The sequence below is a fragment of the Hippopotamus amphibius genome, chromosome 7, assembly GCF_030028045.1.
Source record: "Hippopotamus amphibius kiboko isolate mHipAmp2 chromosome 7, mHipAmp2.hap2, whole genome shotgun sequence".
NCBI lineage: Eukaryota > Metazoa > Chordata > Mammalia > Artiodactyla > Hippopotamidae > Hippopotamus > Hippopotamus amphibius.
In genome coordinates, this window is record NC_080192.1 from 103,980,708 (window position 1) to 103,994,241 (window position 13,534).

At 37.1% G+C, this 13,534-nt stretch overlaps 1 protein-coding gene across 2 annotated transcripts in view; it reads right to left on the bottom strand.

Moving 5' to 3' along the window:
* ACYP2 (acylphosphatase 2) overlaps positions 1 to 13,534 on the bottom strand; it is a 312,902-nt gene that overhangs the window by 152,382 nt on the left and 146,986 nt on the right. For both annotated transcript variants that reach the window (XM_057742351.1, XM_057742352.1), the window contains one exon: positions 4,030 to 4,046. In XM_057742351.1, coding sequence (XP_057598334.1) covers positions 4,030 to 4,046 — 17 coding nt within the window. The remainder of the gene's footprint in view (positions 1 to 4,029; positions 4,047 to 13,534) is intronic.

Genomic DNA, 13,534 nt, shown 5'->3' on the forward strand with positions numbered 1-13,534 from the left:
TCAACAGTAACACAATCATAGTGGGCGACTTTAACACCCCACTTACACCAATGGACAGATCATCCACACAGAAAATTAATAAGGAAACACAAGCTTTAAATGACACAATAAATCAGCTGGATTTAATAGCTATCTATAGGACATTACACCCAAAAACAGCAGATTACACGTTCTTCTCAAGTGCACATGGAACATTCTCCAGGATAGATCACATCTTGGGTCATAAATCAAGCCTTGGTAAATTCAAGAAAATTGAAATCGTATCAAGCATCTTTTCTGACCACAATGCAATGAGATTAGAAATCAATTACAGGAAAAAAACTGTAAAAAACACAAATACATGGAGGCTAAACAATACACTACTAAATAACCAACAGATCACTGAAGAAATCAAAGAGGAAATCAAAAAGTACCTAGAGACAAATGACAACGAAAACACAATGATCCAAAACCTATGGGATGCAGCAAAGGCAGTTCTAAGAGGGAAGTTTATAGCGATACAATCCTACCTCAAGAAACAAGAAAAATCCCAAATAAACAATCTAATCTTACACCTAAAGAAACTAGAGCAAGAAGAGCAAACAAAACCCAAAGTGAGTAGATGGAGAGAAATCATAAAGATCAGAGCAGAAATAAATGACATAGAGACAAAGAAAACAATAGCAAAAATCAATAAAACTGAAAGCTGGTTCTTTGAGAAGATAAATAAAATTGATAAATCTCTAGCAAGACTCATCAAGAAAAAGAGGGAGAGGACTCAAATCAATAAAATTAGAAATGAAACAGGAGAAGTTACAACGGACACCGCAGAAATAAAAAGCACCATAAGAGACTACTACAAGCAACTATATGCCAATAAAATGGACAACCTGTATGAAATGGACAGATTCTTAGAAAGGTATAACTTTCCAAGACTGAATCAGGAAGACATAGAAAATATGAACAGACCAATCACAAGGAATGAAATTGAAACTGTGATTAAAAATCTCCCAACAAACAAAAGTCCAGGACCAGATGGATTCACAGGTGAATTCTATCAAACATTTGGAGAAGAGCTAACACCCATCCTTCTCAAACTCTTCCAAAACATTGAAGAGGAAGGAACACTCCCAAACTCATTTTATGAAGCCACCATCACCCTGATACCAAAACTAGACAAAGACACTGCAAAAAAAGAAAACTACAGACCAATATCACTGTTGAATTTAGATGCAAAAATCCTCAACAAAATACTAGCCAACAGAATCCAACAACACATTAAAAGGATCATACACCATGATCAAGTGGGGTTTATCCCTGGAATGCAAGGATTCTTCAATATACGCACATCAATCAATGTGATACACCATATTAACAAACTGAAGGATAAAAACCACATGATCATCTCAATAGATGCAGAAAAAGCTTTTGACAAAATTCAACACCCATTTATGATAAAAACTCTCCAGAAGGTGGGCACAGAGGGAACCTACCTCAACATAATAAAGGCCATATATGACAAATCCACAGCAAACATCATTCTCAATGGTGAAAAACTGGAAGCATTCCCTCTAAGATCAGGAACAAGACAAGGATGTCCACTCTCACTACTACTATTCAATATAGTTTTGGAAGTCATTGCCACAGCAATCAGAGAAGAAAAAGAAATAAAAGGAATCCAAATGGGAAAAGAAGAAGTAAAATTGTCACTGTTTGCAGATGACATGATACTATACATAGAAAATCCTAAGGATGCCACCAGAAAACTACTCGAGCTAATCAATGAATTTGGTAAAGTTACAGGATACAAAATTAACACACAGAAATCTCTTGCATTTCTATACACTAACAATGAAAAAACAGAAAGAGAAATTAAAGAAACAATCCCATTCACCATTGCAACAAAAAGAATAAAATACCTAGGAATAAACCTAACCAAGGAGGTAATAGACCTGTACTCAGAAAACTACAAGACACTCATGAAAGAAATCAAAGATGACACAAACAGATGGAGGGACATACCATGTTCTTGGATTGGAAGAATCAACATTGTGAAAATGACTAATTACCAAAAAATTTACAGATTCAATGCAATCCCGATCAAATTACCAATGGCATTTTTCACAGAACTAGAACAAGAAATTTTACGATTTGTATGGAAACACAAAAGACCCTGAATAGCCAAAGCAATCTTGAGAAGGAAAGATGGTGTTGGTGGAATCAGGCTTCCTGACTTCAGGCTATACCGCAAGGCTACAGTGATCAAGACAATATGGTACTGGCACAAAAACAGAAATATAGATCAATGGAACAGGATAGAAAGCCCAGAGATAAACTACAGTCAACTAATCTATGACAAAGGAGGCAAGGATATACAATGGAGAAAAGGCAGCCTCTTCAATAAGTGGTGCTGGGAAAACTGGACAGCTACATGGAAAAGAATGAAATTAGAACACTTCCTAACACCATACACAAAAATAGACTCCAAATGGATTAAAGACCTAAATGTAAGGCCAGACACTATAAAACTCCTAGAGGAAAACATAGGAAGAACACTCTTCGACATAAATAACAGCAAGATCTTTTTTGATCCACCCCCTAGAATAATGGAAATAAAAACAAAAATAAATAAGTGGAACCTAATGAAACTTCAAAGCTTCTGCACAGCAAAGGAAACTATAAGCAAGACAAGACAACCCTCAGAATGGGAGAAAATATTTGCATATGAATGAACATACAAAGGATTAATCTCCAAAATATATAAACAGTTTATCCAGCTCAATATCAGAAAAACAAACAACCCAATCAAAAAATGGGCAGAAGACCTAAATAGGCATTTCTCCAAAGAAGACATATGGATGGCCAAGAGGTACATGAAAAGCTGCTCACCACCACTAATTCTTAGAGAAATGCAAATCAAAACCACAATGAGGTATCACCTCACACCATTTAGAATGGGCATTATCAGAAAATCTACAAACAGTAAATGTTGGAGAGGGTGTGGAGAAAAGGGAATGCTCTTGCATTGCTGGTGGGAATGTAAATTGATACAGCCACTATGGAGAACAGTATGGAGGTTCCTTGCAAAACTAAAAATAGAACTACCATATGACCCAGCAATCCCACTACTGGGCATATACCCAGGGAACACCATAATTCAAAAAGACACATGTACTCCAATGTTCACTGCAGCACTATTTACAATAGCCAGGACATGGAAGCAACCTAAATGTCCATCAACAGATGAATGGATAAAGAAGATGTGATACACACATGCAATGGAATATTACTCAGCTGTAAAAAGCAATGAAACTGGGACATTTGTAGAGACATGGATGGACCTAGAGACTGTCATAGAGAGTGAAGTGAGTCAGAAAGAGAAAAACAAATATTGTATATTAACACATATATGTGGACTATAGAAAAATGGTACAAATCAACTGGTTTGCAAGGCAGAAATAGAGACCCAGATGTATAGAACAAACATATGGACACCAAGTGGGGAAAGCGGGGAGGGTTGGGGGGGAAATGAATTGGGAGATTGGGATACCAAATTGTACACTCTAAATATACACAGTTTATTGTAAGAAATAAAAAAAATTTTAAAAATTAAAAGTAAATAGAACCTAGGAACCACTTCCTTATGCAACATGGGCATTTCTCATTTTGCAATTCAAGATATGTACCCTTGTCTGGACATATTCTTCCATCCAGAACAAGTAGAAGACCTTATAGTTTGTATTAAATACAACTAATCAAAATGTTTACTTGGAGCACTCCAAGAGAAGTACTTCCAAAATTCATAGAAATATTAGTGAAAAACTAGGAAGGCTGTAATGCTTTTTAATAGACTACTTTTAGAAGATATCCTTAATAAAAATCTCAAGCAGTAACTTGAAAGAAATACAAATATTTCTTCATTCACTGTCAAGGACAGGAAATAAGCAATAGATTAGCACTAAGTAGATAACTGCTCTGTCTCTGTGACTAGAAATAACAATGGGGGTCGGGAGAAAATGGCAAAAATTAATAAACAGATTGTTGACTTACCATCCTGAAGCAAACACCTGTATAAGAGAAAAAAGAAAAGAAATGTCAGCTCGTCAACCTTTAAAAAACTGTATATTTCCTGACTTAGCTTTTATCCAGTTTATTAAATAGTAAGTAAATGAAATGAATAAAACCTTTAATATCTGAATGCATTCAGAAAGTGTTTTTTAAATATTCTTTTCTTTTAAAACAAAAAGAGAAAAGAAAGATTATTTTTGGAGAAAAAGAATAATATTTTGAAACCAAAGTATAATGAAATGCCAAACTGCATATTCTTTCTATTTTAAAATGCTAAATAAAATAATTACTACAAGAACAGTTGATTATGCTGGCATAAAACTTACCCACCCTCAGCTTTTAGAATGTCTTCTATAAATACAAGGACTAAGTTCAAGTTTAAATGTAATAAAACATTTCTATTTTAATTTTATTTATTTATTCATTGGCTGCTTTGGGTCTTTGTTGCTGCGTGCAGGCTTTCTCTAGTTGTGGCTCGCAGGCTCTAGAGTACATGCTCAGTAGTTGTGGTACATGGGCTTGGTTACTCCCCAGAATGTGTGATGTTCCCAGACCAGGCATCGAACCCATGTTTCCTGCATTGGCCAGCGGATTCTTAACTGCTGCGCCACCAGGGAAGTCCTTATTTTAATTTTAATTCCACATTCTGGAAAAGGCAAAACTACAGGGTCTGTGATGCCAAAAAACTGATCTGTGATGCCAAGGCTGGGAGTAGGAAGGAGAGGGGTGCTGAAAAGGAGCACAAGGGAACTTTTTGGGGTGATTGGACTGTTTTATGTCTCAGTTGTGTGCTGCTGGTGGTGGTTACAATACTATATGCATTTATTAAAACTCATTGAACTGTATACTAAAAAGGGTGAATATTACTGAATGTAAATTATATCTTAATTTTTAAAAATTAGAAAAAAAATAGGCAAATCGGGGGACTCGAGGGGGGGGAGTCAAGGAAGGGAGGGAATACGGGGATATGTGTATAAAAACAGATGATTGAACCTGGTGTACCCCCCCAAAAAAAAAAAAAGTAAAAAAAAAAAAAAACAATAGGCAAATCACAAGGGATAGATCGAATCAATCTCAGAGATGTCAAAAGATATTGCTTCTCCAAACAGCAATTGAGCCTGGTTAACAGGATACAGAAGACGAGATCAGTGGCTTAGGTAATTTTATGTAGTTTTGTAGGTGAATTTATAATAACAAGGAGTATCATTTGTTTCCTGAGGGTAGTGTATTGTGGTACCAAATAAATATGAAGGAAAAAAAGAGTAGTGGAGTAATAAAGACAGAATAGTATTACAAATAAAATTTTTATGGGGCTATAAAAATATTTTAAAAGATACCTATAAAATGTAGAGGAATGATGAGTGGGGAGTATTGATCTGAAGAAGAATCAGAAAGGCAATCTGTTATATAGATGGAGGGAAAGACATGAATTGGTAGATATAAAAGGAATGGGCAGAAAATTCAAGAGAAACTTCAGGTTAACCAGACCATGTAGAAGAGATAAAACAGGCAGAACTGTGGAGAAGTGTGCAGTTGTTTTATTCTCGGAGTGAGGGGATCCTGGAAGATGCTGACTGAGCAGAGTTGAAGGTTTGGGTCCAGGCGTATTGTGCATATTCCCCTCTGAGTTTCTTAACAGTGAACAGCCTCAAATGATGTTAGCATTAAGAAAAGAAAGTACATGCTACTGAAGTAAACAGAAATTGGAAACATATGGTCCAGCTCTTTCCTATTCGGAGTGGTCCATGAACCAGAGGCACCAGCGTCACCTGAGAGGTTTTTAGAAAATCTCCCCAGGACTAAAGAAAGAGAAACTCTGCAGTTGCATCCAGGAATCCAGTTTTAACATGCTTTCCAGGTGATTTTTTATGCCCACTGAAGTTTAGAATCACTGGTTGGCTCTACCTTAAAGGAAGGTCTAGGAAAGGTTTAAAAAGGATTTATATTTCAGGTGAAGAATTGCATCGCAGAGGGGAAAACTCCAACCTTGTAGGGTACTGCAGGTCTGATGCATTTCTCATTGATGCTGTTCAAATTCATGTTGGTAATAAATCATGTACTTGCATATCAATATTGCCTCAGCTATTTTACAAGTCAACAGCACTACTTGAAAGAAACCATGGACAATGAAAAGGCGAAAAACCCTGTCCTGTACTCTAATTTGATGTGGTGTCGGAGCAGAGCAGGCAGCCTGTCACCCAGGTTGCTCTCTCCACCCTTTCTCATACTTAGTGCTGGAAACACCAGAGCTGCCAGAAAGGGAGGTTAATAACAAACTGCCCACTCCCAACCCCCACCCTTGGTGAAGAGCGTCATCCTTTCAACATTTATGAATTCCTAGCAGCCCTTCCACCATCTATTTCCTGATGACAAAAAGGCCATTTGCTCAAGGTGACAGGGTTGAGGAATTTTTAAAAGAGGTACCCAACACATTGCAGCATTAAGGAAGTTACCTGCTCCAGTTTGTTAATGAAATGTCCTTTTCACACAGACATAATCTAAGAATCAGGCAATGCATATACTTAACAACCACACTATTAGAAATTATGATTATTTACTTAACAAATATTCATTAATTGTCTAATTCTAAATGCAGAGAATGAGATGAGTAAATAAGACAGTTCCCGCTTACAGTCTAGTGGCGAAGACAGACAAGTAAAATGGTAAGGTGTAGAACACAACAGGTACAAACTTCCAGTTATAAGATAAATAAGTACAAGGGATGTAATGTATAACATGATAAATATAATTAACACTGCTTATGTTACGAATGAAAGTTAAGAATAAGTCGTAAGAGTTCTTATCACAAGGAAAATGTTTTTTCTATTTCTTTAATTTCGTATCTACATGAGATAGTGGGTGTTCACTAAACTTATTGTGATAATCATTTCATGATGTAAGTCAGTCAAATCATGCTATATACCTTAAACTTATATAGTGCTGTATGCCAATTATATCTCAATAAAACTGGGGAAAAAAGAAATAAGAATAATAAATAAAGCTTTAAAAATAATTAAAATGTAGAACAGTTATGAGTTATAAGATGCATAAACCAGGATGCAAGTGGGAGTTCACAGGACAAACAAATGACCTACCCAGTCTTGGGTAATTTTAGGACAGGCTTATTGAAAATGGGACATTGATACTTCAATGGTGAGCAAAAATTAGTGTGATGAGAATGGAACAGCATTAAAGATGGAAGAGCATGTGCAAAGTCCCCAAAATCAAGATCATGACCTATTTGGATACCACACATAGTTAAATATTCAAAACCATGCCATTGCATTCATTTTACCAATTATTTCTATCCCCAAATTTCATTTTCAAGACTTGCCAAAAAACAGTTTAATTCTGTTTCAACTGTTTCTAGAAAAATGGGTACAAATGTTTTTACATCCTAGTCCAAGTTATCATAATCTCTCAGCTAATCCACAGCAACGGCTCCTTTCACTAGTCTCCCTGTGTCTAGTTCTGGCCTCCTATAGTCTAGTCTCCATAAAGCAGCCAAGGCGGTTTCTTTTCCTTAGGTAAAATCAAATCACTTCCTTTGCCAGCTTAAAACTCGCTGGTGGCTCCCCAACCCACTCAAAATAAAATATATTCTGGTTACCACAGCCTCCAGGCCTCTTTCTAATGCTCTGTCTCATCTCTGAGGACTCCTCTTCGCTGGTTCCATTCCAGCCAAATTCTTCTCCTTTGTGTCCCTCCACATGCCAGGCATAGTTCTGCCTCACAGCCTTTGCATTTCTGCCTGAAATGCTCTCCCCCCTGATCTCATGGCTGGCTCCTTCTCATCATTCACGTCTCTGCACCAATGTCATCTCCATAGAGAAACAGTCACTAATCAATGTATCTCAAACAGCAATGCACCCATTTATGTTCCTGGATATGCATAACCTTGATTACCATATGATATTATTATGTATTTATTTGTTTACCTTTTTAATGTCTTGTTCAACACTGTGTCCCTAGCACCTAGACCAGAGCTTGGCACAAAGTTGTCGAATAAATGAATGAAAGAAAAACCAGCCGATAAATATTTAAGTGAAATGTCTTACTACCCTGTAACAATTTGTTATTAACATTGTAAATACACATGCAACCATACTGATTAGAATTTAAGTTTAATTTCAAAGTGGTGGTGATAAATTCACTGCACTCCCAGCTGGAAAGAATCATAAGACTTCTGTGTTGATTCTAGTAGAACTTTACTACTTTACCTAAATGATAATATATAGTTTGGTGTGTGTGTGTGTGTGTGTAAGTGTATTTATATATAATATACTATGTACTATAAAGGGTAGTGAGAAGTAACTACATAATGCCTAAGTTGAAAGATCAAGAAATATTAATATAAGTATGTTGTTTATAAATAATGGCTTAACAACCATAAGCACTGAAAAAAGAAATGGTTAAATTGGTTGTCTTATAGAACTTAGAGGACTTGGGATAGGAGACTAGAGCAGGATATGGTGGCTATATTTGTAACTATGAATAGTAAGGGTACACACACATTTATTAAACAAATCTTGGAACAGTATAACTAAAGAATTGTCCTTTAAGTTTAAGAGACTTAATTTTAGGCTAAGTTCATACTGCTTGACAAGTTGGGTAAATAATACAACTGTTACCCATTGCTTTAAGCAGCGATAAATGGGAAAAAAATAAGACTGGAATAAATCATATGTGAAAGATTCAATATGTACTTAACAGAAATTTAGGTTGTCTTGGTTATAAATCAAATGTTTTGAGACTGAGATAATGGAGATCAAAGTCTTTCTGTAATATGTCCTTCTGCATCACTACTTGGTAAAGAATACCAAATGTAATTACTATGCTGTTAAATGTGCTGACTCTATGAATATCTGTGACAGATACTGTTAGTTGCCTACACAAGATCCACTTTCCCCTTCTGCTTTTCTAACAGAATTCTGATTTTACTTGGGGCAGCAACATGCTCTTCTCTATTTCCTGTTCTTCCCTGTAAGAGAGGTGGCCCACACAATGTAAGCCAAGTCATTGGCTGAAGCTTTCAAGAAAGCTCTTTGACAGGGGCCAACTCAGCCAGGGGTTTCATCCTTGTTCCCTCTCTCTTCCTGACTGTTTGGTGAATGTAATGATTGGAGCTACAGCAGCCATCTTGAAACCATGAGGGAAAGTCCAAGGAAATCACAGAGACCTTGGCCATGATATCCCTGAGGGATAGGGGAAATGGGGAATGGGGAGTGACTGGTAAAGGCAACTGTGGAGCAGGGATTCTTTTTGGAGTGGTGATAGCTGCAAAACATTGTGAATATAGTAAAAAAAAAAAAAAAAAGAAAAGAAACAAACCATTGTATATTTAGTATATTTGAACATGTTAAAAGAGTGAATTTAATATTATGTGAATTAGATCTCATTATTTTTATGTCACACGCACACAGAAAAGGAAAGCAGAAAACAGGATTGTGATGTAGTCTTTCCTATCTCTCTCTGTAGAACAAGGACAGTCATTCCCCAATTTGCTCTCCATACAACCTCCCTGACTTCTTCTATCATTCCACACCAAAAAACTCTGCTCTGCAGATCATCCTGAAGTACTGCAACCAGAACTGAATAGTTGAGCTCTCTCTAGATTTTACAGCTTATTTCGGGAAGAGAGAGTTTCTTTGCCCTTGTCATAGTTCCTTTGATGGGGAGAAATATCCATTAGTGTGTCACTCCTGGCCTCTCTCTATCTTTTCCTGACTCCTCCTTGGGGACATGCAGTGATTTATCTAATGGGTAAGTTTGGAAGGAGAAACATACCTAGCCCAGGTGCTTCCTCTTCTTCCTTCTGGGAACTAGTTACTCAAAGGAATCATCCCTTCTGCTCTGTCGAGGGAGCCCTACTGGTGCCTGGGTTGGTGTGTTTAATTCTGCAGTACAAATAATTATAAAGTCTACTAACCTGAAGATTGACACCACATCCCCCAAACTCTGCTTTACTCGTGGTCTTACTTGTCAATAACTCACATAATGAAGAGGAGTGTTTACTGGGCCCCTCAGCCACAACCATTATTTTAAAGCCTTAGAAGGAATGTGTATCAAGAGGTGTCAGGACCTCCAGCCCATGAATTTAGTGAAGCAGTGAACCGTGCAGGAATTAACTGTTCAAAGCTCCATAATCCACTTCGAATTTTCTCAGAGTCTTTCTGAGAGTCCTGATCCCTAGTTTGAAGCATACTGTGCAACAGAGGGAGGTTCATATAGGAAAAATGTGAACGTGGGCACAGACTTTCTATGATTCCTCAGCACTGGCTGGAAATGAGCACTCTCGGGACAGGGCCTGTATTGGAGAAGATGCTTCCATGGGCTTCCATGGCCTCTCTGCGCTGCTTCCACCCTGGTTGCTAAAGAGAAGGGAAGCTGATATGACACATGCAGGTTTTTTACAGACATGCTGCTCTGGAAACTGGGACAGGCATCAGCCACTTTGCTTATGAGAGACTCAAACACAATATGCCTCTCACTCAAGGCTCAATCAGCTGCAACTCGCTTTGTGGAAAGATGTGTCAGGGAGAAACTCTGAGGTGAATATTTGCAAAGCAAATCATACTTTAAATCTACAAAGAAGCACTGATATTTAAATAAACCATATGTTGAATTTTAAACATCAGTATCCTTTCATGTAAAGACAAATTTTCATATTAAACTGTAACCCTTCATCCTGGGATCTAACTGCACGTGTCAATTTTGAATACAGGAAGTCATCAAGTCACTACCTTACAGAGCAGCCCTTAATGACTTTAAATATCTTTAATTGTTAGAAAGGCCTTCCCTCTACAGAATAAAATTCTGCCTCACTTTAACCTTTCACCATCCATCCAGGATCTGTTCCCTGGAGCTACACACCATGGCATCTTTCAAATACTTAAAACTGCAAATATATTACTGTTTCTTTTCTAAGCCAACTATCCCCAAGCACTTCAATTTAATTTGAGATACTCTGGAAGTTCCCACCAGAAGCACAGCCTATAGGGGATATAAAAGCAAGTTAGCTTGACCTCAAAATACTATCTTTATTGCCTAGTGAGAGACAAAGATATGTGTACACAAACACAGATATGTGTACACAAACTATAGCTGAAAGGAGAGGGGGTTCCCTGGTGGTCCAGTGGCTAAGACTCTGCACACCCAGTGCAGGGGACCCAGGTTCAATCCCTGGTCAGGGAACTAGATCCCACATGCCACAACTAAAGATCTTGCATGCTGCAGCTAAGACCCAGTTCTGCACGTGGCAACAAAGATCCTGCATGCCGCAACTAAGATCCAGTGCAGTCAAATAAATAAATATTAAAAAAAAAAAAGAAAGAAAGAAAGAAAGGAGAATGGATTTGGAGAAGTAAAAACAAAAAGTAGAACAGAACTAGAAATGAAATTCTACAGGAAGAAACATGAGAAAGGAAATTAGAATTAATCGTATTTCTTGCCTTTACTACAATTTTCAACCAAAAACATACCTTTTTCACTTACCTGTCTATGTAAGGAAAAATGTATACACCTAAATCATGCAGTGTCTGAAAAACCTATTTAGTAATTCATCCTAATTTTCATTGTAAGCAATCTTAAAGAAAACTGCTATTTACTTGTGTAGTCTAATAAGTTACTCCCATTCTAAATCTGAGTCAATACCTTCAGAAACAAACTGTTGAATTTCAATGCACAGGTAAACCAACAGATTGCCACAATCCATTTCTACAAGTGTTGTCAGTATTCACCTGAGATTTGGTAAAGCATCTATACACAGCTTAATTTCTCTTTCAAATTTTCAGATTATATTATTTTTGATGTAATTGTAATTAAACATTTATAGGAACATTTTAAGACATGCCATAGTTACAAATGCTCTAAAAATACAGGAGGTCAGTCCCCCACTCCCCTATCCCTCATCCCAAAGTGCCCAATGCAACAGAAGTTGGTGGGAAAAAAACATGGAGCTTCTTGAGAATGTGGAGATAAAGTAGAGGATGGAAAGGGAGGGGAAATAAAGAGTAACTTAACAGTGGACAAACACTATCTCAGCCAGGTGATCAAGGTTAACAGTAACGGTGATAAGTCATGTTGATAGTATGTACTCTAGATACGGTGATGAGAATAGCACTTTACCTCTGTGGCTTCCTCCTGATAACCCACAACCTCAGTCTTATAACAAAAATACAAGACAAATACCAGTGTGGGAGCATTCTATAAGGTACCTAGCCTCAAAGTACTCCTCCAAACTGCCAAGGTTATGGAAAACAAGGCAAGTCTGAGAAACTACCACAGTGTAAAGGAGCCTAAGGGGACAAGATGACTAAATGCGATGTAATAGCCTAGATGAATCCTGAACAGAAGAGGACTTTAGGTAAAAACTAAGGAAATCTGAATAAAGTACAGACTTTAGTTAATAATAATGTATCAATATTGGCTCACCAGTTGTGACAAATGTACCATACTAATGTAAGATGTTTACTATAGGGGAAACCGGATGTGGAGTATACACAGACTCTCTATAGTATCTTTCTAACTTTTCTATAACTCTAAAACTGTTCTAAACAAACAAAAAATTATTAAAAGAAAAAGAAAAAAAAAGTAGAGGCAGGGAAGCACCAACGGGGAGCAGTAGCAGCAGCAGCCTGATGGAAGAAATGTTCACACACCGAGGTATGGGGAAGTCATTCTTGCTTATCCATGAGTTAACTTGACTGTTAGGCTCACTAAAACAGCCTGTTTGTGGCTTATCAAACATACATCTGCTTTAACTATTAAAGAAAAGGACACATTAACCAGAAGTAAAGAATGTCCATGTTAAAAATAAAGATTAAACGCCTCCCTTTCTGGGACACCAATGCTGGTACTTCTTCAAGACTCTTTTCCCAGGTGCCAAGGATGTACTGACTCACTGTGTATGTGCTGATCTGTTTTTTTGAAACCTTGAAGCAGTGAATCGCTGATTTGTTAGATGTTCTTTTTTCTGACAAGATATAAAACTGTGCTGGAAACCATGCTTCTCCAGAGCAGTTCCTCAGAATTATCTGAGAGACTGTCTCCCGGGCTATCGTCCACAGTATGGCTGAAATGAAACTCTTTTCTATTCCTATTATAGATTGTTTATTGAATATTTCTGTCAACAGCCTATAGGCTTTGCAGAAGGACCTGAGAAGTAAACCCACTATTTGTAATATTATTTCTATAAATGTATTTTCCTGAATTTCAAACAACCAGTTTGTAAACTAGTTCTCGAAATGCAATCTGTATGCAAATTAGGGTGTGTGTATTTGAGAACAAGGCAGAGTACATTTGACCCCTAGAACATTTTGACTACCATTCTGTCACCAAGGATGATTTAAATTCAAACATTCTAAATACAAACATAACAGCATACCTCATTTTTGGTTAGGAAATATTTTCTGTCATAAGCTCCATCAAGGTAATTCAATTCATCGATCAATTTTTCCATCAGGACAGGACAGTTACATCATTTTCC